This window comes from Odocoileus virginianus, chromosome 14 (assembly GCF_023699985.2).
Source record: "Odocoileus virginianus isolate 20LAN1187 ecotype Illinois chromosome 14, Ovbor_1.2, whole genome shotgun sequence".
Lineage (NCBI taxonomy): Eukaryota > Metazoa > Chordata > Mammalia > Artiodactyla > Cervidae > Odocoileus > Odocoileus virginianus.
Genome location: NC_069687.1, coordinates 28,333,527 through 28,359,008, shown reverse-complemented (window position 1 = coordinate 28,359,008; position 25,482 = coordinate 28,333,527). Strand labels below are relative to the sequence as shown.

The following is a 25,482-nucleotide window of genomic DNA, read 5'->3' as shown; positions in this document are numbered from 1 at the left end:
ACCTATTCCTCAGTGCCTAGCACTTGATTTGTTTCATTTTTGTCTGCACTTAAAATAGTAAGGCTTCCCCTTGTGGCTCAGCTGGTAAAGAATCCGCCTGCAATGCGGGAGACCTGGGTTCAATCCCTGGGTTGGGAAGATCCCCTGGAGAAGGGAAAAAGGCTACCCATTCCAGTATTCTGGCCTGGAGAATTCCACGGGCTGTATAGTCCATGGGGTCGCAAAGAGTCGGTCACAACTGAGCTACTTTCACTTTTCAAAACAGTAAGCCTGAACATCACTGATGGGGATTGAAACTCATTCGGTGAGGTTCCATACACTACGCTTTCGGAAGTTTTGTTCCAAAAGGGCGAGGAAAGAGAACTGCAGTGAACCAACGCTCACAACTTGGTGACCGCAGGATCACTGAGCGACGGCGACATTCTTGCTAACCAATCGCCGGAGAATCTGGAGAGAACGCTCTGGATTGGTCAGAGAAAACATCCCTCCAGGTTCATTCAAGGAGGGGCTTGGTGTGGGCGCGGCCGGCAGAGCATTTTGGCCAATCAGAGAACTCATGGGGGCGGGCTTGGCAGCAAGAGGGTGGAACGGAGCCTATCTGAAGGCGACTATCCGCCAATCAGATCCGCCTGTCGCTAACGGAGGGGGAGTGGCCTCCGGCGGCGGGTTCCCTGCTGCTGAGGCCCAAGCGTGGAGGAGGTGGGGCCCCGGGGGGCCTGGGCGGGGCGAACGGTGTCGGCGGCGGAGCCGGATACGGGCGGCGCCGCGGCCGCCGCGGCCCTGGGGATGGGCGGAGCCCCGGCCGCCAGTGTTGGTGGCCGCTGCGAGCGGCCGCCTCTGCTCCCGTGCGTTGCTGCTACCCAGGGAGGCGGTATGCTGGGGAAAGGGGTAGTCGGCGGTGGCGGCGGCACCAAGGCGCCGAAGCCCTCCTTCGTGTCGTACGTGCGCCCCGAGGTGAGGGGGCGTCGCGCCGGCGGGGCGTCGTGCTGGAGTGGCCGGGGCGGGGGGCGCCGGGAGCCCCTTCCCTGCCTCCGGAGGGCCGCGAGCGCTTCCTGCCCGTGTGCCGGAGGGGAGCTGAGCGGGATGAGGGCCCAGAGGCGCGCTGGGAATCCGGGCGGGCCGGGTGGGATTCCCTGACGCGGGCGGGCAGGTGCTCGAGTGCAGGGCCCGCCTCACCGGGATACCAGGTGAAGGGGCCCTGGCCGGGAAGGTCCTGCGGCCCGGCTGGCTCCTGGCTACAGTAGAGGGGAGCTGGAGTTTGGGGCACCACGGGAGGGGAAGGGCTGGGGGGACTGACCACCTCCCCCCCACCCCCAACTCCCGGGACCTGCGTAGAGCTTGCAATCCCGGCGGGTGGGTCTGCCCTGCTCTCGGAATTTCTCAGTGAGTCTGTAGAGCTTGCTTATCTCAGCTGCTTGCTTCTAAGAGTGCTATCTGATGCCGCTGGCGGGATCCCGTGCCCTGCTTCTCGCTTCCCATCAGCACTGCTGGGAGAAAGTGGGGTCGGTCCCGGCCTCAATCAGTGTCTATCTCGTCGTTGTAAATTCCACTCTGTCGCTTCTTCCCTCTTTCATTTCACTCCCTCACCATCAGCCTTTCCACCTCCTTCTTGCTTTCCTCCTGGAGTTTTACTGTCAAGTTCATTCATTCATTCAAAAGATATTTTTTGAGCTCCTACTCAGGGCCAAACACTGTTCTAAACTGCTTGGGGTATACACCAGTAAACGGAACAAGTATCCCTGTTCTCTGGGAGCTTATCTGAGGAAGAGAGGAGTAAACAATCGATAAAATAGATATAAGTAATTATATGGTATATTAGAAGTTGCAGGTGGGATAAGAATAGGGATTGACTGATGGCCCATGGGGCAAAGAACCTGCCTGCCAATGCAGGAGACACAGGAGACATGGGTATGATTCCTGGGTCAGGAATATGCCCTGGAGGAAGGCATGGCAACCCACTCCAGTATTTTTGCCTGGAGAATCTCGATGGACAGAGGAGCCTGGAGGGCTACAGTACTTAGGGTCGCAAAGAATTGAACATGACTGAGTGACTAACACTCTTTTTTTTCCCCCTCAATTATATGGTATATTAGAAGTTGAAAAGTATGGTGGGAAAAGAAAAGACCCCCTTTTCCTCCTTGCACATGGGGCATTTGAGCAAAGACTTGAAGGATGCTTGGGATCTGAGGGTAGAGTCTGGAGTATTGGAGGGCCATCAAGGAAACCAGTCCAGAATCCAGTGAGGCAGGGGGATCCCTGAGTCCTGGGAGAGGAAGTTAGGCTGCAACTTGTAGGCCAGGAGGAGCTCCTGATCCAAATGCCCAATGAGATGCATTTTCATTTTTGATTTCTGAAGGGCTTTTTTTCCCCTGCTCCTCTCTCAGCACTTTAATCAGCAACGGGTGCAGAAGCATTGGCAAATTCTTGTACTGTCTTCCCACCTCTGTAAAGCAGAGGCAGGTGGGCTGTGAGGAGAGGTCTTCATCAGGGAGTGCTTCTATAAAACCACCAGTGGCCTGAAGCCTTTGCATGTGTATCTTTAAATTCAAATGTGTGTCTTTTTTTCCAGTACAGAGTCCTCTTCTTATTTTTAGTCCTAATTTTAAAAGAAAAACCACTTCCTCTGTAAATGCTTGATAAGGAGTCAGGGTCATCTTGAATATTCAGCAGGCTCCCCTTATAGTATCTAGGGTAAGTAATGTGGTCAGTTTCTCTTTGTGTCTTTTTGATTGAGCCTGGGTTGAAATGCAACTGATCTTTTAACCTTTCCTCTTTAGTGAGTTTCTACTGCGAGTGGAAAGTCTTCTGAAATGTGGCCAGAGTTCAAGAATGTTCCAATTTTTTATCCACCAAGCACACATGTTGTAATTAGGCATATTTTCCCTCTTTGCCCACAGCTCCTGATATGTTTCCTTTGAGGGATAATTAGGGAAGGGGAGTGGGTCAACCCCAAAATAAGCCTGAAGTGGTCGCATTTTTCAGATCCTTATAGTTGGCAGTTCTCTTTCCTCGAAGTAAAATAATGCTATGTAGACACTATGCTTCTTTGTTGAAATCTGTCTCTAAAAATATTTTGTGACAGAGGATAAGGCTCTGACCTAAATTGTCTATGAGTTTTAGAACATAAGGGAATGAAGGAGTGAGGATGCAGTTTGTCATTAAGTATGATCTAACTTTTGCTAGCCATTACATTATCGGAAATACGTGTGCGCAGTTTTGAGGTGTGGCTTTGTGTCTCTCAGAGCTATGGTCTGATAAACTTCTATTGGCTCACTTAATAGGAGTCCTTCTGAAGACTGTCATTCTGCTGTTCTTATTCCTTTCCCTCATATCAAGTTCGTCTTTAGTGCTTTTCATGTGTGTTTTCCCATCACTTCCTTGTACGCACTTTGCTTTTGTTAGCTGAGAGGTTGCAATTTTTCACACCTCTTTTTGCTGGTAGATCACTAAGCCGCCAGAACAACCTTCAGGATGTAAGGTGCCTTACGGTACCTGTGCCCAGTGATGAACTTGTTCTAGACTGCTCAGATCTTGTAAGATTTAACAGGATCTGTGTTCTGTATGCCAAAGAGGCTATCAAGAGTTAGCACTTTCTATCAAAAGCAGAAGGCTTAACTGGGTAAAAGTATTTGAAGAAGTTGCTTTTACACATAATGACTTTTTATTTTTCCTCTTGTGTTCAGAAAGGGTTGGCATTGGACGGCCTAAAATGAGGGATAGGAGTGTACTTCCTCTGTTAACGTTGGATCTCTGCCACGGTAACTTGGCTCTTCTGTCACTGATGCTCCTAAATCAGTGAACGTGCAAGTTAAAATCTTGAACTGTAATTTAGGAACTTTGGTCATGTTTTGTAAACTCTGTCCAGAGGGTGGCACATCAATAAATTTGGTAAATGGGAAGTCGATGGGTTTGGAAGCTGAGGTGAAAGGAGGGAGAGAGCTGGGCCGGTCTTGGTGGTACCCAGTGGCCGGTACCTGAAAAACGTGTCAGCGCCTTCACCCCAGCACAGGCCCAGGCACAAGGCTCCTCTGTGCAGTGGAACCCTGGATGCCGAGCTCTGCTTCAGCGAGGTGTTCGCTTATCGTTTGGGTGCCGGCTCTTCTTTTCTTATACAGAAAACCCCTGTTTGAATTACTGTGATTTCAGAAACCATTAGTGTTCATTGTAGAAAAATAAGACAATGTAGATAAGCAAACTTTTTTTTTTTTTACGGAAAAATTGCAAGCTTGTTAGTGACTTGGAGTGTATCCTGTCAGATGTGTGTGTAGGGCATATATGTATGTATATATATATATATTTTTTTTTTTTTTACCAAAATGGGATTAATATTGCTGACCACATTATTGTGTAATCTGCCCATTTCACCAGAAATGTATATTGTAAATGTCTTTCCATGTCAGTTGTCAACCTGTAACTTCTTTTTAAATTCGACCCCTTTCCCTCAACAGAGACGGACAGTGTGATGGGAGATGTTTGTTAGGTAGCACAAAGAGGCCAGGAAGATAGTATGGTTTTAAAATGGTTTTCTGGTCAGTTACCTTCTCTGGTACCGAAGGACAACTGATTTCCTTTAGACTGTCAGTTCTGTGCTCAGTTACCTTGAGATTGTAAGCTCTAGTTTGGTAATTCTTAGTGGTTAGAAATGCTTACTGTCTGTACCTGGCTGCTGCTGCTGCTAAGTTGCTTGAGTCATCTCTGACTCTGTGCGACCCCATAGACGGCAGCCCACCAGGCTCCCCCGTCCCTGGGATTCTCCAGGCAAGAACACTGGAGTGGGTTGCCATTGGCCTTCTCCAATGCATGAAAGTGAAAAGTGAAAGTGAAGTCGCTCAGTCGTGTCCGACTCTTTGTGACCCCATGGACCACAGCTTACCAGGCTCCTCCATCCATGGGATGTTCTGGGCAAGAGTACTGGAGTGGGGTGCCATTGCTTTCTCCGCTGTACCTGGCAGCTTGTATTAATAAATAAAGCACCATTGTGTGTATGTGCTCAGTCATGTCCAACTCTCTGCGACCCCATGGACTGCAGCCCGCCAGGCTCCTCAGTCCATGGAATTCTCCAGGCAAGAATGTTGGAGTGGGTAGCCATCCCCTTCTCCATGGGATCTTCGACCCAGGGATTGAACCCGGGTCTCCCACATTGCAGGTGGATTCTTCACTGCTGAGCCACCAGGGAGACCCCATTAAATGGTGGTCCTAGGAGAAAGTTCTGATTTAATAAGAACGGGGTCTCTCATGATGAGAGAGCTGAATAAATACCTCGGGGTGCTTCTGTGTTGCCCTCTGAAACTAAGACCAGGAGGAATTCATTCAGCTTTGAGGGTCTGCTCTGCTTGTGCCCGTGTTCGTGTGTTATGCCAAATATGGTTAAGATGTACTTTCTAGTTGAGTTTAGGTCAGTGTTTGACTTGAACATACTAATAATAGTTATTAGTTACTTAGTTGTGAATTTTTAGAGTTGGAAGAGAATATAGAGATGATCCAGTCTGCCCCTGCACTCTTGGTCTGCTCTGTTGATGTGGAAATGAGGCCCCTTAGGGCTAATTGGTACAGAGCTTTTGTAGAGCAGGGTTAAGAGCTGTCTCCTGAGGCCAGCAGTGCCTGTGACTAAGCCAGACCCACAGGGGTTCAGGAAAGGTTTTACATAGATTTGAGGAGAAAGACAAGAGATACGAAGACTGAGAAAAGTGCAAAAAATCCAGATTTAAAAGCCAGTGCTTTTCATTGATTCCCCAAGGGAGAAGAATGCATCTGATTGCCTCTTCCTCACTTAGGGCCGTTTCTTTTGGTTGCGGGGGGAAGTGAACCTGTGATTCTGTATGCTTCCCAGAGCTAGGACTGTGGGTATATGTTAAAATTAAAAAGAAATTTTTTTACTGGTATTGATTAGGCACTTCTGTGTCCCAGAAACTCCTTACCTCATTTCATCTTCATCTGTCTTATGCGGTGAATACTACTGTGACCTCTCTTTTTTGTGTCTAGACGTGCAAAGTGAGACCCAGAGAGTACCTTGCTCAGGATCACAGCTGGCAAGGGTGGGTGCCAGGATTTAAACGAGGGTGATTGGACTTCAGGGCCATTCTCTTATCCCTCTGTTTGTGAATGCCGGGGATATCGTATGCTTCACTAACGATAGGCGTGTAGGCATGCCTGGTGTTTGCACGTGAGAGTGCTTTTTCCTATTCTCTAGCAGCAGTTTCTTACTTGGTTTTTGTTAGGTTGTCCACCAGGGGATCATGAGCAGATATGGGGCTCATTGGAGATATGATTAATTTGTTCAACAGGTACTTACTCAGCACCGGCTGGTGATTGGCACTGTTCTAGATGTTGGGGATCCAGGACAGATGAAATGATTGAGATTATTTTTTGGTGGAACATGACAGTATTGGACTGTTAATACAAACTTTGATGACTTTGATGGGTTGATGACAAGAAGATATTGGCTTATCCTAAAACAGACCTCCTTCCTCAGTTCCAGCAAGAAAGGAACACCTCTGAAAGCAAAATCCAGATCCATTACTTTAAGATCCTGTGACTTCTCCATTCCCAACTACTTTTTCTAAGGGCAGAATTTTCTCCCTGAGCTTTGAGATCATCGGTAGTGACTTAACAGGTTATTAAAAGACATGGAGTTCTTCCTGAAATGACCACTTTCCTAGCTGTGGCTTTAGCCTGATGGTCTGTGCAGAGCTTCCGCTTTTCCTCTGTTGCGTGTGCTTCCTGCGGCATCTCCCTGGGTCCCTTCCAGCACCACTCAGCTCCTGCAGTCAGAGCCCCAGAGATGTCAGGAGGCCGATGGTAGGCAGTCCTGCCTGCAGCCAGCCGCAGCGGCCACTGCAACAGCCCCCATCGTGGCCACCACTCTCCGGCACCCTGCTTCTGTCTCTGATGTCAAAACCAGCCGTGCTCTTAGAGTCTCAGGCTGTGGGACACCCATGCTTAGAAGCTTAGAAGTTCTGGATCCTTCTCTGCACATGCTCAGCAGCATGTTTGGTGTCCTTTGACTGCTTCCACAGGAAACCGTCCTGTGTCACAGTGTACGTCAGAGAGAACTCAGTTTTTAGGGGGTCAGAAAATTTTCTTTGATCACTATAAAAGATGTATACCTTATTTTTATGATAAAGACACTATTGCCAACTTTGGAAGTTGGGAAAATTAAACTACCCTTAATATGTGCTACCCTAATAACCAAAGTGATTATTTCCATTTTTTTCTTTTAGTATGTCCAGACTTGGTCTGTGTCTTAACACAGTTGCAAACACAATATGTGTAAAAATTTATAGCCTGCCCTGTGGTAGTCATGTTTGAACATGGTGCCTCTGATTCCTGTCAGCAGAGCAGAAACTTAAGAGCTATTTTTCCAGCAGGGAGCCACCCTCAGTTTTTCATGTGACTTCTTTTTTTTTAAGTTTTATTTATTTATTTACTTTTGGCTGCACCGGGTCTTCATTGCTGCCTGTGGACTTTTCTCTCGTTGCGGCGAGTGGGGGCGGCCCTAGCCGTGGTCCCGGGGCTTCTCATGGCACTGGCTGTTCTTGTGGTGGAGCGCAGGCTCTGGGGCACGTGGGCTCAGTAATTGCAATGCACAGCTCAGTTTCCCAGCAGCATGTGGGGTCTTCCCAGACCAGGGATCGAACCCGTGTCCCCTGCACTGGCAGGTGGATTCTTAACTCCTGGACCACCAGGGAAGTCCACACTTGTGACCTCTGATGCGACTTTTTGGAGACCGCGAGGAGAACAGAGGGTTTGCAGTTTAATGAATCACTTAGAGTCAGCCTCTTGAGGTAGATTGGGAGGGAGGATTGAATCGGAATAATTCTGCCAACCTCTTAATCTGCTGCCGCTTCGGAAGGAAGAAGAGGAGAGGTAGACATGGAGAGGGACTCCGGAGGGAGCAGACCTTTCCGAGAGCTGGAAGGGCCACAGGACCTCCCCTTCCCCTAGGCCCCTCTGCGGACCTGGTCACTCTCCAGGGAAAGCAACCACTTGTCATTCCTCTGTCCTGCCACCTATGTGTGAGACCAGTCCTGCCAAGCCTCAGTTGTATTTTTACTGGAAAAGTGGAAATAGTGACATCTGTCTTATCTGATAGGTGTATGTGAACAGTTATGAATCTGAGCTGTGATTGTGCACAGTGGGTGCTGCTTAGCAGAGAACTTGGCAGCTGGCTGGGTAACCTTCAGGAGATGTGGCCTTTCATTGTTACTGTTATTCAGGAGCCCCCTGGAGGGTTCCAGAAAGTACTCAGTCATCAGTCTTAGAATACAGAAATCTTTCCCTAAGCTAAGGTGTTAATGACAGGGGAGTGTTTTAGTTGTGGCAGTTGTTGCCATGGCACCGTGCCCGGAAAGTTCACTGTGTGGTAACTCTTTCTTAGAGTGTTTTTCACTATCTCTGAAAGTTTCTTTTCCTCTTTTCTTATTTCCTTTTTACTTTTGAGAATGCTTTGATTATATTTAAAATTCCAACCTAATGAGAACACTGAGTGGTTGGCTTTTTTTTCATTGTTAACATTTGGCCTTTGACATTTTGCTGGATTCATTCTGTGGACTTATTTTTTCCTCTCTCCTCATTTCTGAGTCTCTCCATCATAGGCCACATTTTGTGCATTTATCACATCTGGTCAATGATTTACCGAAGATATGAGTAAGGAAAATCAAATCACCTCTGGGAGTAATGATTCTCTTTATGTGCTCCAGAGGCAGTAGCCAGGTCGTGTGCTGTTTTGACTTTAAATGCTTCAGTCCTGTGCACCTGGCTGGTGGGCGGCCTTTCAGAGGAGAAGTCTACGCCCTCACTTGTTCGCTTTCTGGGGAGAGGGTGGCTTCAGCCAGGAGAAGAGCAGGACTTGTGTATGAAAGCGCTGGCCGCGGGGGTGACACGTTTTGAAGTCTGCCTTTTCCCTGGTGACAGATGGTCAGCCCCCGTTTCAGGCAGTGATCCTGAGCTGCTGGATTTGTTTGTTTGTTTGTTTGTTCTTGTTTTTGCTGAGAGGGTTTTTGTTTTTGTTTTTAAAATTCCTGAGAATGCCTTTGACGGGAATGGTCCCAGTTTTTTGGATGAAGAATCTCACTGTGTTCCTACCCTTTTCTCCGTATATAAGATCATATCCCTGTCTTGCTTGAATCCCTTGAGATCGGCTTCCCCGTGTGACTTCCCCTCTCTGAGCCTCCCTTTGTTTCTTCATGTAACATTGGGTGCCCATCTTCCTGACAGGCTTATTTTGAGCATGGGCAGAGACACCATGTACGCCCGAACGATAACTTGAACTGGGAGGATTACTGAGTGTGTCGCTGCCATTTGCTAAGCAGCGTGTTAGAATTAGGAATGAGAGAAAAACGCAGCCTGTGTGCCCAGGAGGCCCACATTCTGCCGGCGAGGTGGCACATCGACAGATGGCCACGATGCGTGGAGGTAGGTGCTGCCTGTTGACAAGGGAGGAGAGCATGGCGCTCCCGGGCACGGGGGAGGGCCCGCTGCGGCCCCGCGGCAGCATCTGGGAGGCTGCGTGGGACTTGGAAGGGGCAGCATTGACGCGGGCTCCGGTGTGGGGAGGAGGAGGCTGCAAGGCAAGAGGGACAAGTTGGAAGACTCACAGGTGCGTGGGGACCAGGTGGTCGGACCATCTGTCTTCATCTCTTATGTAAGGTGCACGCGGGCGTGTGAGCGTGGCAGGTCCTGAAGAATAGAATCCGGGGGTACCGCTGGGACCTGCAGTTTTTCCCTGTTTTCTGTGGATGCTGCTGTACAGGCCAGCCTGGCTCTTGGCGAGCCTGTAGGCAGCTTCTCATTTGCCCCAGTTCCTCTTGCTCCAAGATCATGGAAGAGCTACTGCCGTAAGGCCTTCAGCTCCTTGCCAGCTCCTCTGCTGACCTAGCCTCTATACATAACAGCCCTGGGGGGCTTCCCTGGTAGCTCAGCTGGTAAAGAACTGAGACCCCGGTTCGATTCCTGGCTAGGGAAGATCCCCTGAAGAGATAGGCTATCCACTTCAGTATTCTTGGGCTTCCCTGGTGGTTCAGATGGTAGAGAATCTGCCTGCAATGTGTAAGACCTGGGTTTGGTCTCTGGGTTGGGAAGATCCCCTGGAGGACGGCATGACAACCCACTCCAGTATTCTTGCCTGGAGAATCCCCATGGACAGAGGAACCTGATGAGCCACAGTTCATGGGGTCACAAAGAGCCAGACACAACTGAGTGACTCAGCCCAGCCCTGGAGGGGGACAAGGAGGGGCACCCAGAAGGCAGTGCCGTGTGTTTCTGCTTCTGCTGTTGGTCCCGTCAGTTAGCTTAAATGATGAGACTGTGGTGGTCCCGTGACTGCCCCCAACCCCTTTCTCCTAGCGCTGTGTACATTCCAGCACTGCCCTCCTCACTGTCAGTGTCATGAGGGGTTAGGGGCATGGCTTTGGAATTAAGAGTTCTGCTACTTGCTGCATGGATTTAGGCTGGGTATGTAAGTTCTCTAAACCTCAGTTTCTGTATGATGGAAATAAAGGTCATAGTATCCAGCTCATACCAGTGTCCTTAGCCTCAAGTGAGGCCCTCCATGGACAGTTGCTAACTCGGTACAACTTGGCTTGTAATAAACGCTTAGGAAGTGTTAACTGCAGTACTTGCTGTTAAGTCTTCACCCCGGAAGTCGCAGCTGTGTGTCTTCCTTCGTGTGTTTTTGTCTTTGGCCACTGGAGCAGGTCCCGATAACGGCCAGGTCTGAGCTGCGTTCCTTCTGAGCATCATTCTTCGCTCGCCCTCTCAGAGGCCTGAGTCTGGAGCCGGGGGCGCCGTCCCTCCTGTGGGATCCTGCCGCACCCACAGTGGGCGCCCCTTTCCTCTCCCTCCCAGCACGGTTTTCTTTCTCAGTGAGCTGTTCCATGGGTGCCCTCTTCCTTGTCTCGGGGCTTCCAGCGGGACCTGGGGTTTGGGCAGCGTGTTAGGTCCTGGGCCTTTGCCTTCAGTTCAGCTTCACTTCCCTCCTTCCCAGCTGCTGCCAGCACCTCTCTCGTTTCCTCAGTCCTGTGTGGTCCAGACCCAGCACCTCCTCTGATGCCCGGGACCACCAACCACAGCTGCTTACATTACACAGGTTCTCCCACCTGCCACTGCTCTGTTCCGAACCCCCCTCCCCTAGATACCCCTCACATCATGGCCAGGCTCCTTTTGGACTCCGCCGTGACGTGTCATTTTCCTATTTAAGGGTCTCTATGCCCCCTGCCCCTTTCACTGGTCCGAACCTTAGCACCTTTCCCAGGCTCTCCCAGAGTCTGCCTGCTTCTAGTTTGTTGATAGAGCAATAGTTTGGATTCAGGAACATTGGGCTGTGGCCATTTCTTATCTGAGTGTCCTCGAGGAAGCCTCTTCACCTCTTTGGGTCTCATTTCCTGGATTAGGCAAGTGATTTTAAACATATTTTGTGCAAGGAGGTTTAAAAAAAAAAAAAACACCACATGGTTCTTGAACAACTTTTTCAAAATTCACTGTCCCCAGTCCTGCTTTAGAGATTCAGATATAACCCCCAGGGCGGGGGGACGGGTGTATGTGAGTGGTGTGTGGGGGTAGGGAGTGGAAGGGGACCTGCAATAGGAACCTGTATTTTTTTTTTCAGTTCACTAGCATCTCTTCCTGCAGGCTTTCTTGAGAACTGCTGTTTCAGATGAAATCACAGAGGAAGCCCAAGCGTAGAGACCAGAAGAGAGAGGGTGTGAGGGGTGCAGTGTGAAGGCCGCTGACCAGGCCGAACCGAGGGCTCCTGTCCTTCAGCCCCCGTTTCCTTCAGGCCTTTCCTCGTGGCTGGCAGCCTCCTCCTCTGTGTCCGTGGTACAGGCTGGCTGTAGCTGTGGGTTTTGGTGGTGCCATCGAGCGTTTGTCTCCTCCTCTCTGCTCTGTGGCTGTGGCTCTTATTTCCCCAGCAGGACTGTAAGCTCCTCGAGGGCAGGGCTGAAGTGCCCACCACTCAGCGTGGCCTTGTGGAGCTCACGGTGGCTTCAGGGGGGGTGAATGGACGGTGGCTCAGGGCCATCCCGGGAGAGGCCACCAGAAGGTAGCTGGCGGGCCCTTCACTCGGAGCTCGTGTTCACCTCTCCTGCAGAGTGAGCTTTGGGGGCCGAGTTTAAGAACTATGTGAGGAACTTTGGTGTGATCGCTGACTTGACTCTGGGCCTTTGTGCCCCAGGAGTCTGCTTTGGCACGAGGTGTTTTGCCTAAAAATAATCCTTTTCACTGTCACTGTGGTGCTGAGGTTGGTAGACTGTTGCCCTGCATGGATCTGAAGCCCAGCTGTTGCCCACAGTGTGTCTCGGTCCACCCTTAGCTTCCCCAGGCAGCTCCCGAGCTCAGGCCCTGTCTTCTGGAATCGAGCCAGCTCTTTGGCGAGGTCAGCTCTGTGGGTTTTGAGGCTTACGCTGCCCACGGGTCTCACCATTTCCTCTCTAGCTTGAGTTTCCCACCAGGGAGAATGTGATAAAGGGTTTGGATTATTTAAAGGCCTGGGGAGGGCCTAGTAAGAGGGATCCTTGCTAAGAAGCCTAAGAATCCAGAGTAAACCTCCCACCGCTGTGCAGTGGGTGATGAGCTGTCGGAACAGGTGAGGGCTTTACTGCAGGTCATTCCTTCAAAAAAAAAATCTAGATAAGGGGGACTAGCAGAAGATCTAAATGGGAGAGAAAGGATTTAGAATGACACATGAGTCAGTCTGGCTCAGCTGTTTTGGGGGGGTGGTGGGCAGGGGCGCCGTGGGAGGTCGTTGCCTGTTCCCTGGCTCTGGAGACTTGTCAGAGTCGAAGGGATACTTGATGGTACTATTTTGTAATACGAGAAAAGTTTAAGATTGTCTGCCTAGGGCTGTGGGAAAAACGGGGTGACTGCTCTAGGGTACAGGCAGCTTTGGGTACCTGAACATATTCTAGAGTTGACTGTGGTGACAGTTGTATGATCCTGTGAGTGGACTGATAAACACCTTGATTTGTATACTTTAAATGGGTGAATTGTATGGTATGGTAGTTTTGTCTTAATAAACTCTTAAGGAATCACAGTTTATGAATCAGAAGGACCAAACTTAGGGTCTGAAGTCTTGAGTTCTAGCTTCACCACCTGTTTAGCCCTCTGAGTCCAGGCACATCATCTAACCTCCTGGAGCTTCACTGGTTTTATCTGTGAAGCGAGGATGAACTCCTTATGGGATTGTTGTTAAGACAAATGACACAGGGCATGTGAAAGAGGACATAGCAAAACCTCTGCTAATTGCATATTTACATGTTTAAGTTAGACGTCTATTTTTGTGGATAATGGATGTTTAGCCTGAAATGCGCCTGAGAGTTCCCAGCTCGCCCTGTGCTTGTGGCTGAGAACTGATTTGCATGATGTGTAAAGAGCAGAGTCCTTAAAGACCAGGTCTCGAACTGCCTCATGTCTGTGGTCTGGGACCTTGAGTCCAGACGGAGAGCGCCAGTCCGCCTCTTACTGGACGTCAGATGCTGACGTCGTGCTTTATTGTAACAGTAGTTGTTGCTTGTCTCCACCTGCCAAGGCAGTGTGCTCTTAGTAGAGTCGAGCTGTGGTCAGGGGCAAAGCTGGTACCTGGTCAGGCTGGCTCGACGGGGTGCAGAGCCGGCTGTCCAGGAGTGGGGGGGCCAGCAGCCTTGGAAATCGGCTCCAGGAAACAAGTCCTAATTTGATTTCTCCAGCTTCCTAGACTTCAACAGTAGGTAGACTCACTCAGTCTCTAAACTCCATCCTTAGTGATCAGGCTTCTGATTCAGAGTCTGTTTTGAATATGACCCTGCCCTACTGCTGAGACTAGAGAGTGTTTCAGGAAGCCAGCTAATAAGGGAGAGGTGTGAGGAAAGATCAGTAATACTTGCCACTGGTCACATACTTAGGTGGTAGTTTTTATTTATTTATTCTTAAGGTTTAAAATTTGAAAAAAAAATTTTTTTTGTTTGAAGTATAGTCATTGTAGAATAGTATAGAAGTTGGCCTCCCAGGTGGTTCAGTGGTAAAGAATCCTCCTGCCAGTAGAGAAGACATGGGTTCGATCCCTGGGTCGGGAAGATCCTGGAGAAGGAAATGGCAACCCCCTCCAGTATTCTTGCCTGGGAAATTCCACAGACGGGAATCTGGCAGGCTACAGTTGATGGGCTTGCAAAGAGTCGGACATGACTGAGTGACTAAGCTCACACACACATTATAGGTGTACAACAGTGATTCACAATATTACGTAGTCAATTTGAATAGAATTGTCTCAAGAACTGTGTCTCAGATTAAAAAATATTTACCAGGATCAGGAATTATATGTCTCTCTGTATTTTTTTATGCATGCTTTCAGTAGACTTTTATTGGCAATTTGCCATCTAGGAGCATATTAGTTGTTGAGGCTAAAAATACGGAAAGTACAGCTCCAGCCCCCATTTAGCATCACTCGATGGGGAGACAGACAAGGAAAGAGACTACTGCATGGAGAAGGAAATGGCAACCCACTCCAATATTCTTGCCTGGAGGATCCCGTGGACAGAGGAGCCTGGTGGGCTACAGTCCATGGGGTCACAAAGAGTCAGACACAACTGAGCGACTCAATGCTCACTCATTAACGCCTCCTATGTGTCAGGAACCGCTCCTGCTGCTGGGACCAACACTGAACAAAGTCCCTGCCCTCCTAGGGGGGACTGACGCTCAACAAGTCAGTGAAACAGCAGCTGCTGGGGGCAAGTCACCTGATAACCGAATGATCTCATGTTTATTTCAGTTCTTAAATAAATACAATTCTGTAGCAAAAAAAAAAAAAAAGAAGAAGAAAAAGAAAGAGACTGCTGCAGTATAGGAAAGGTTTGCAGAGGACCTGAGCTGTGTGACGGTGGGGGGTGGTGAATTGGCTGGGCGCTGGGGGGGCGAGGGGCCCTGTGGGTGTGGGGCGGGGTGGGCCAGTGTGACGGTAACCACAGGCGTGCATGGTGTGCAAGGTGCACGGGTGGCGGCCGGGCTAAGTGCCGCGGCCAGGGCGACGGGTGTGGATGGCCTCCGCAGCTGTTAAGAAAGCAGAGCAGACAGAAATACGAGAGGCACGGTCGGAGCTGAGAGTGGCTGCCGGTCGGATGGTGGGGCTGGAGTCCAGAGGACCACAGGCTCAGGGAGGGGCGGGGGCAGTGAGGAGCTGACTTAGAAATGGGAATTTGGAGGGTCTGAGGGCCATTCCAGCGCCAGTGGCCGGGAGGCTGTCTGGGGTCCAGGTCCGGGTCCCTGAAGAGGACTCCGGAGTAAAGGTCCGTTTGAGGGGAGGAGGGCCATCAGCTTGTGTTGCTGGAGAGTTTCCCCAAGGAGCAGGGGTCCTGTGAGGAGATGCCCAGAAGGGAGATGAGGAAGAACAGCCAGACAGCGGGTTGGTTGTTTGGCCCGGAACTCATTTCTGCTGATTCTCAGGTCTCAGTCTGAATGGCACTTCCTGAGGGTAGCAGTCTCTTCTGGCCTCCCCTCCGAATGTGGTTAGGTGTTTGTGCGTGTCCCCGTGGTGGCCTGCCCGCCCCCGCCCCCCGTGTAGCACTGCACATGTGCCGTCATCGCTGCCTGCGCTGCGGTCGGACCCCCGTGCGCTCTGGGGAGGGGGGCTGTGCGCTGCGTTCACGCCTTCTTTTGCTGGTACAGCAGGCACCTGAGGAAGGACGGTGTGATCAGGGAAGGAGTGTCTAAAAGGCCGGGGGGGGGGGGGGGGCCAGTGTTGCTGGGGAGGATGTGGTTGGCGGGCAGGCACTGAATTGTTGTAGTGAGGGGCATGGCGCTAGGCAGGCAGGCCCAGGCTCAGGTCTCGCTTCACGTACCCTTGGTCAGCCTCACTCTCCTCATCTCTAAAATAGGAGCAGTAATGACAGTCAAGAGCCGTGAGGGTTAAACGAGATGACGTGTAGAAAGAGAACCTTCTGACACCTTCAGCCTCTATTAATATGTTACTGGCTTCCCAGGTGGCACAGGTGGTAAAGAACCCGCCTGCCAGTGTAGGAGATGTAAGACACACAGGTTCCATCCCTGGGTTGGGAAGATTCCCCTGGAGGAGGGCATGGCAACCCACTCCAGTATTCTTGCCTGGAGACTCCCCATGGACAGAGGAGCCTGGCAGGCTACAGTCCTTGGGGTCACGAGAGTCAGACATGACGGAAGTGACTTAGCATAATGAATGAATATTTATAGCACTGATTCCCTAGTTTTCCAGTTGTTATTTCTTTATGTGTCAGTTTAAATGTCTTGAATGCTGAAGTCAATTCTCCATCTTCTATCCCAGGCGTTTGGTGGTTAGCCTACTGGAAGCTGTTCGTTGAAATCAGTCAGTATCCATTGGAGGCAGGTCCACCTTCCAGCTCTGAGGACACACAGCTCGAGTGTTGACTCACCGGTTTTGCTCCACAGGCTCACTGCAGCCCTGTGCTCTCTGCCATTCCTCCTCAGAGACGAAAGTCTGAGCGATCAGGTGGACGCCTTTTAAATGCTGGGCCAGCTGCACAACAAGGCAGATGTACACAGTGCCACTGAACAGTGCAGTGGAATATAGTTAACATGTTAACTATAGTTATAGTTATATATATATATATATATAGTTATATATATAACTATTAGATAATTATAGTTAACATAATTATGTTGCCACAATTAAAAAAACGGAAAAGAAATCCATGCTGGGCCAGCTGTGTGAGGTGGGTCCCAGTGAGCGTGCCTCCAGCAAGCTTGCTGGAGAATGGGTGGCAGTTCTCACATCTTGTCTGGCACGCAAGTGGCCACAGTGGGTGTGCTTCTGGCTCAGTGCGGGGCAGGGCTCCCAGGCCACGTCGGGGCAGCAAGTCCTGGGAACTGCTGATTGTCCAAGCGCAGCAGGAACAGAGGTAGCTCCTTTTGATCTGTGGGATAAAATGTACGGAAACCGGAAGACCTGCTGTTTATGCCCCTTATCCCCTTTTAAAACAAACAAACAGGGAGCCATAGCATTGGGGTAAATATCGAAATAAGCAATTAACCAAAAAACCCAACCTTGATCCCACCCCTCTGGCATAATTGCCCTCCATTTGTTTCAAGCCGCTGTTCTGACTGAATTCAGGCCTCTTGGATTCCCGGGTTTGAAGACTTGGACGTTCTGTGACCAGCGCCAGCTGGCAGTGTCTGCTACTCTCTTGTGTCTAATAGCAAGCTCTGTCAGAACTCAGAGACGTGCTGCACAAACCACAGGGGCCCTGGTTAACACCCCATTTGTTGAAAATTTGCATCACTTTCCAATTGAGTTCTTTCCGGGCCTGTGGCAGAGAAAAAAGTCTGTCAGCATAACTAGTAGAACCAGTTCTGCTTGATTGTTAAAAGAACTGTACTTTCCTAACCTTCTTTTCTTATACATTGAACATGATATGCAGTTGGGGTCAGTAAGGGCTTTTATCCCACATGTCCAGCTCCGGAAATAAGGCTGTGGCCATTTGCTGATAAGGCAGCTGGGCAGGGAGTGTCACAGTTGAAGGGTCCTAGGCTAGAAGGAGCAGAGGGTTAAGGGGAAGCCCAGGGCCCTTGGCTGAAACCAGGTGACAGTTAAGAAACTCCCACTTCTCCAGAGAACAGGGACAGGGTAGATGCAGCCGTCCCTGGACGCTGGTTGAATTGCCTGTGAGATCCTAGGAGGACACCAAGTCCATCCATGGTGGCTGCTGCCCTGCCTCTCTCACTGGACAGGCTTCACGACTTCCAGTCTTTCTGGATGAGTATCATATGCGTGACAGTCTTCAATGGAATGTTCTTTCCAGTAACATGAGAGCATTTGGTGATGCCGCTCATGTTAATGCCCAAGCCTAGATATTGTTTCTTAATCTTCCAAATGTTTCTCTGGCCCCCGCTGGAGTGGTTTAAAAACCTCTCGTTACTTAAAGTCGTTATTAACTAAATTACTCAGTGAAATCTTTTGAGCACTTGCTGTTTACAAGGCCTGTGTTGGGGCTTCCCAGGCAGCATTAGTGGTAACAAGCCCACCTGCCAATGCAGGAGACATAAGAACCATGGGTTTGATCCCTGGGTAAGGAAGATCTGCTGGAAGAGGGCATGGCAACCCACTCCAGTATTTTTGCCTGGAGAATGCCATGGACAAAGGACCCTGGTGGGCTACAGTCCATGGGGTCACAGGGAGTCAGACACAACTGAAGCAACTTAGCAGGCACATGCACACACGCTGGATTCTGGGGCAATATGATGAACAGAAAAACAGAGAGCCTGCCCTCAAAAGAGCTTATAAACTGATGGGGAGAGAGACTTAAATAATTACATAAACAGATGTGATCCTGCAATTGTGACAAGTGCTAAGAGGGAGAGATACACGGGGCCTAAAGAACCTGATGGCAGAGAAGGCTTCCCAGAGGAAACGACCCTTGTCCTGAGGTCTGATGGGTGCACAGAAACTCACAGGGCAGAGAGGAGAAACATTCCATGCAGGGGCTTGGACTCCAGGCAGGAAGGAGCTCGGCAGGTACGAGAGGCTGACGGAAGGCCCGTGTGGCCAACTTGCAGACTGAGGGGGAGGGTGTGGGAGACCCGGCTGGATGGGGAGGCAGGGACGAGGCTGTGCAGAGCCTGGCGGGCGTTGTCAGGTCATTGTCCTTCTCTCAGCAGTCACCCAGAGCAGGCTGTGTCCTGAGGGTCACGGCCCCTCCAGGGTGGGCAGCAGGTGCCAAAGGGGCAGATGCAGGCTGAGCAGTTGGAAAGCTGCTGCACTGGTCCACGTGGGAGACGGCGAGAGCCTGGACTAGGCTGGTCCTGGTGGAGGTCAGAGAGGAGCATGGGCTCTGGGTATCTGTAATAGGCAGTACCGATAGGATTTGGTCAAAGACTGGATACCGAGGGTGAAGGGGAAGGAGGTGTAAATGGGACTCCTGGATGACATGCTCTTGAAGGGAAGCGCAGGGCAGCCCAGACCTTACTGTGTTATTTGCCTTGGGGCCTTTCCTGGAGTGCGGACCGCACAAGGTTCTCACGGAACTCTCCAGGGTTGGCTGGAGTGGCACTCGGAGACCTCGGCCTTGGAGGATGGACTGGAATACGTCGTAAGAGGTGAGCTCTCAGCTGGGGTTGAGGGAGCCCCCGAGTTCTTCCCCACACAGTGGCCATTACTCCTAGGGGTAGACGTATTTTTTTTCTTTCAGCCTCTTTCCCTCTCCACAACGATTTGAGGCTTTTCCTGGGGCTTCCCAGGTGGCTCAGATGGTAAAGCATCTGCCTGCAATGTGGGAGACCCAGCTTCGACCCCTGAGTTGGAAGATCCCCCAGAGAAGGGGGTGGTTACCCACTCCAGCATCCTTGCCTGGAAAACCCCACGGACAGAGTCCTTGGGGTCGAAAAGAATCAGACACGACTGAACAACAAACACTTTGGGTTCTTTCAGTGATGCTTGTCTAGCAATACATTCCGTGATTTTCCTGTGCTGTGTTCCTTTTTTCCTTTATTCCGCAGAAGTAACGTGGCCTCGTGTAAGAACTCAGGTTGAGCCAGCTGTCAGGTTTGACTTCCACCTCCACCACATGCTAGCTGAGTGTCTTCACCTGCAGAGTGGAGGGAAGAGTGGGAACAAGCACCCTCCCTAAAGGCTTGCTGTGAGGATTAAATGAGTCAATAAGTATAAAGCCCTTTAAGCAGAGCCTGGCACGTAAGGCTCTAGAAATGTTTGTTACTGTTGTTCACCTCTCAGCCTCCATAAGGGCTGGCCCTCGAGAGTAGCCGCTTTGACGTTCACAGAGTGGACACTTGTGATTTCTGCAGTCTACCAGCAACCCCTGAGTCACGGTGGAGTAATTTGTGATGTCAGTAAGAAAGAGATTGTATGTTCTCATCCAGTTGTAAAGGTCAAGTTGGATAGCCTTTAATCACTCACCCAGTAAATTTGCCCAAGAAGACAGCAGCCTATTACGCGTTGAGAATTCAGCTTGATCAGGAGGAGGAGGTACACGTGGGAATTTCATTGTGTCCTGTAACCCTTGGCGCATCCAGACGTGGGCTGTGCCTTATTGTTAATCACTTCCCCTCTTCTCCATTCAGCTATGCTCATTCCCCCAGGATCAGCAACAGCAGATGTTACAACTCTTTATTTCTCAAAAAAAAGAGAAAACACTTTGAAATATTAAAATATTATCTCCATATTTGTTAGTTCATTCTGTGTTTTTCTTACAGAGTCCAAAAAAAGTACTATAAAAATATGTAGGCAAAGGAGCTGTAAGATGTGAGAACTCTCCATTCTGCATTCCCTGACTTCTCTCCCACCTGTACAGGTGGCTTCCCAGAGAAAAGGGAAAATTTCGCTTTTTTTCTTAGGAAAGGGTTTCCTTTTCATTCCTGTTTACACAGCCTGATTTATTGGAGTCCCCTCAATAATTTCTCTTCTCAGGACTAGGTATATTTTGATTTCAGGGGTGAAGGGGTGGTTGATGGTGATGGTGCTTATTTATACTGTTTTTGGAATGATGAACAGAGACAGGTTAGATGTTAGTGATGTGGATACTAGATGTTAGTGATATTAGCCTGCAGTATGACTCTTTAAATTCCAGTGTGAAAATGCTTATATAAGTTTTTATTCTCAGTTTGTCACCAAACTTCAGTAGCTTAACCTACTTTGTGTATGTGTGTGATCTTAGTTCCCTTATCAGGGATTGAACCCAGGCCCACGACAGTGAAAGTATCAAGTCTTAACCACTGGACCACCAGGGGATTCTCAGTTTACCCTACTTTGAATAAACTCGGCAGTTGAGAAAACTCCTTTTCTCACTGTGCCTGAGTAGTCTCTTCCTCAGATGTGGTGTTCTCTTAAGGAAGCTGTTAGCTTGCTCTTTTGGTCTTGTAAGTGGGTTCAGAGTACTTTCTATTGCAGAAGAAAAGACACCAAATGACCAGACCTAACTCATTGTAGAAAACAAGTCCTATTAATAGAAAACGGCCATTTCTTTTTCCATGACTTCAGATAGTCCTGTGTAGTCAAAGTCTAATGGAATTAGGACCAGCCTGGGTGTTGCTAGTTGCAAGAGTTTTCTTTTTTTTTTGCAAGAGTTTTCTGATCCACAGAAAAAAGAATTGAGAAGTATCCTGAGTGGAGTCAGTTTCCTTTAATGTGGGAAACAGGATTGACAAGAGAAACAGAAATTATTCTGCTCATGCAGAATCTTCAATAATTACAGCTCTTAAGTAGTATGTTGAAATCTTTATTTAATCATCAGAGGAAAGGAAGAGAAAAAGAAAGGAATCAAGAAGGACAGATTCTGCGCAGTCCGATAGTTGCAACAAATCTCGTTTACTGAATATGTATGCCAGGTGTTTACACCCATTTCTGTTCAAAACCTCATACTAGGTTGTGTTGTTTCCATTCACACAGGAGGAAACCAAGCTCAGTCAGGTTAAATGGCAAGCCCAAGTTCATGTCTGTAGGTACCAGAGCTAGGTTTGGACTGTTGCCTCAAGTCCGTATTGTTTTTAATACATGCACAGAGACAAAATTGGAGAAACCAGGGGAAAGACAAAACTTAAATTCCTAGTATAATGCTGTTTTAAAAATACAACTCTGCTTTAAAAAAAAAAAAAAGTAAATTTTGTTCTGAGATACACATGGGTTGCCACCTAATATGTAGCTACAAATGCATCTTCCCTCTCCAATTTTCTATTTCGGCAGAAAAAACAGAGTATTAAGTGTCCACTTTAGAGCAGTGGAGTGACTTGGAGGAAATAAAAATGTTTGTATTATGTCTTTTTAGCACTTGATGCCAGATGTGATCGAAAGAAATTGTGTTTTGGAACCTTTAGGGATGTTATGTTGCCTCTTGGAATTTGCCCTTCTGCCTGGATGAAATTAAACTGAGAATAACAACTTTGGTTTTTGACTCAGAGCCCTTGTAAGCAGTGAAGGGGTGACGTGAACATTTACAAGCATCTGGCCTAGGAGAGCTTCATGGTAGAGACCCCCACCCCATCCTTTTCAAGGTCAGTGGTCAACCTGCAGACCCTTCCCTTCTTGTGCCTTTGCCAGGATTCTAGGTCCACCACACTTTTGAGATGTGTGCATCCTGAATATGAACTTGGTAAGACACTAGAGAAAACACTCTCTGAGAACCAATGGAGTGAAAACAACCAGGTTGCTTTGCAGTCTCTCAGCAGATTCTTCGGAGCACAGCTGACACTTGCCTTCATGTGCTTTTGTCCTGTACAAGGCAAAGCCTTGTACAGTGGAGTACAGTTCTCGTAAGGGAATTTTTCTAATTTGTTCTAATGAGTTTTGTAGCAGGAGACTGGTTTTCTGTTACACGCAGTGGATGTGACCGTGTTTTTTCTCCTGTGGTAGGAAACTAGAGACCATGTTTGTTGGAACACAGCAGCAAGGAATCTGGGCTCTGGAGTTAGTCAGGGCTTGGGATGAACCCTTGGTTAGTGACTTATTTTCCTATTAAAGGGAAGTTCCGGAACCTCTTTAAGCCTCAGTTTCTTCATCTGTAAAATGGAAGCAATATCAATTCTCATGTTATGCGGATTAATGAGATACTTATGACAAGTACTTATCTGGCACATCATAGAGCTTAATAAATGTGAGTGTGCAGTTGAAGTGGATGCTGAGACTGACAGCTTGTGGAGGGCCTTGATTGCTGTATACAAACTTGGACACCCCTGTCTTCACCACTCAGAAGTCTTTTTTCACTTTGGGATTTTCAGCAGTGTTTCAAATAGCTGAGGTTGCTGTATGGTCTGTGCTTTGAACAAGTAAAGCTGTTTACTTGTTTAATCTTCCCTGGTGGCTCAGATGGTAAAGAGTCTGCCTGCAATGCAGGAGACCCAGGTTCGATCCCTGGGTTGGGACGCTCCCCTGGAGAAGGGAATGACAACCTCACTCCAGTATTCTTGCCTGGAAAATCCCATGGATGAAGGAGCCTGGCGGGCCCCAGTCCATGGGGTTGCAAAGAGTTGGACACAACTGAACGGCTCAGAACACCCTCACACAAAGTTGTTTAGTGGCATTCGAGGCAAGGGCTCACTTGCACTGGGTGGTTAGACTTCTTTTTGTTGAATGCCAGCTTGTCGGCACCAGTGTGTCTCTCACTGCATTATTCTGACCTCTCCTCTCCCTGTCTGCAGCTGAAGGAAGTCTGATGAATAGTGGCAGCTTTATTAGGAAGTCAAGCACTGTTAGGAATCTTGGTGGTTTTTTTGCCGCCGCCTCTTGTGCTGAAATGTCCCGCACATTTCATGAGACATGTGGCTCTTCCACGACCTGGCTACTTGGTGGGTTTCCTTTTTCTCAGGTCAGTGTCTGGTCAGCAACTTGTTGCCAGCGTCAGAATGTATTTAACGTTATTCCAGAGAAGAGGAGGAGTCCCTACTCTTTAAAATATATATTTATTTTCATTTATTTATTTGGCTGCACTGGGTCTCAGCCTCTGGATCACCAGGGAAGTACCAAGGAGTCCCTACTCTTTTTTTTTTTTTTTTTTAATAAAACATTTTTCCCTTTATTTTAATTTCCTTTTGAAAGAACAGAGTTTTAAAATAGCACTATTCACCTAGTTACTATGCATTTATTATATATCTGATTCTTCTTGGTTCTACATTGGAGGCAACTAAAGAAAACAGATTTTTTATTTATTAAATACTTTTTTTCTGAAAAAAAAATATGTTTTTGAAGAGATAGTTGTACACTCATTTTCATGGAGCATTATTCACAGTAACTAAAGGTGTAGAAGCAACCCAAATGTCCACTGACAGATGAATGAATAAGCAAAATGTGATATGTGTATATATATATATGTGTATATATATATATAGAGGGAGGGGGAGAGAGAAAGAGAGAGAGAGAGATACAATTAAATATTTTTCAACCTTAAAAAGAAAGGTCATTCTGCAATTTGCTACAATGGGTTATTTTGCTAAGTGAACTGTCAGTTAAAAGAGGACAGATACCATGTGATTTCACTTATATGAGGTACAAAGAATAGCAAAATGCATAGAAACAGAAAGTAGAATGGAGGTTGCTAGGGGCTGGAGGAGGAGGGGATGGGAAGTTAGTGTTTAGTGAGGACAGAGATTCTGTTTTACAAGATGAAGAATGTCTTGAAGATGGGTAGTGGTGATGGTTGAACAACATTATGAATGTATTTAATCCTACCGAACTGTACATTTAAAAATGGCTAAGATGGTAAATTTTATGTTAGGTATATTTACCATAGTAAAAAATTGGAAAATACATGCCTTTGATATAGAAAATTTAAATGCAGAGAGGTAGAAAAGAGAAAATAAAAACCATGGATGATATCATCTGCAGCTAATATGTTGGTGTGTCCATGGTCATTATTTTTTGTGTATGAATATTATCATATAGGATGCAGTTTTTTTTTTTTTTTTTTGGAAGTGTATAGTATTTTATAATTTTTTTTTTTTTGGAGGCTAATTACTTTACATCATTACAGTAGTTTTTGTTATACATTGAAATGAATTAGCCATGGATTTACATGTATTCCCCATCCCAGTCCCCCCTCCCACCTCCCTCTCCACCCGATCGAGTCCCTACTCTTAAAGTGAAAAATGTGTAATAAGCTTCTGGGGCATTTGAAAAAGACAAGGGTGAATCTCCAGTTTCCCTTTTTCCACGAGGGGAAAGGTCTCCAGTCCTTTCCTTTTTTTTCTCCGAGGAAATGCTCCTGGTAGATTTATCTTCTCCCCTCTGAGATCGTGGTGCCCTGTTGCGCCCATGTTTTAGAATGGAGGGCTGGTCTGCAGGAGTCTTCCTTTGCCGTTCTAGTGAGGACGAGGCACCATGGACCCTGCCTCCTTTGAGAGCACAGTGACTGAGGCTCACTGCGCTGTCATGATGTGATCATAAGGCAGGCAGTGCAGCTCTTGATTCCATTCTCTTCAGTGGGCACCCCGAGGCCAGGACTCTTGCCCAGATGGTCCTGCTTGCTCTGTAGGCCAGAACCCACCCAGGTTTCTGACTTAGTCCTGTGCTGTTACCTGAAGGACACTTGATGCAGATAGTAAACACCATGTGTTTAGTGCATTCCTCTGCTTAAACTCCTTGCTCCTCACAGCCCACAGGATAAAGCCCAGACTCCTTAAAACGGCCTTCCTGGTCACCATGTCTGTACCTTCTCTTTCCTCTCCTCCTCCCTCTGCTGGTCCGTCTGTTGGACTCCTGCACACTCCTGTGAGCCACTTCCAGGAAGCACGCGCTTGAACAGTCTGCCCTTCCCCCCACCCTGCCCTCTGTTGGCACCTCTTCTGTGTTCCTGGAGCCCCCATCAGCGCCTTCGTTAAATCATCATCCTAGCGCATATGGCGGTGCAGTGTGTTAGTATTGTCTCATCTCCCCACTGGGCTGTGAGCTCCTGTTTACCTAGCACTTGGTAGAGATTCATTCACTTACCTTTGTTTCTTATAAATCTCCTTCTCCTTTTTCATGTACAAACCTCAATTATCTTTAGAAGCCTAGCATCCTCTGCTTTTTTATACATCTGCACA

General features: G+C 48.3%; 1 protein-coding gene across 6 annotated transcripts in view; it reads left to right on the top strand.

Annotated features, from left to right (window-relative positions):
* The first annotated feature begins 732 nt into the window (after window positions 1-732).
* The window catches only part of MTMR12 (myotubularin related protein 12), a 69,407-nt gene continuing 44,657 nt past the window's right edge, over window positions 733-25,482 (top strand). For 2 of the 6 annotated variants that reach the window (XM_070476543.1, XM_070476540.1), the window contains exon 1: window positions 16,565-19,053. Coding sequence is in view for 2 of the 6 variants with exons in the window: in XM_070476538.1 (XP_070332639.1) it covers window positions 787-954 (168 nt within the window). In the remaining 4 variants the exon portion in view is untranslated. Of the gene's footprint in view, window positions 955-7,815; window positions 9,415-16,564; window positions 19,054-25,482 lie in introns of those variants that run through there. The other 4 variants (XM_070476538.1, XM_070476542.1, XM_070476539.1 and 1 more) reach the window with 4 other exon arrangements.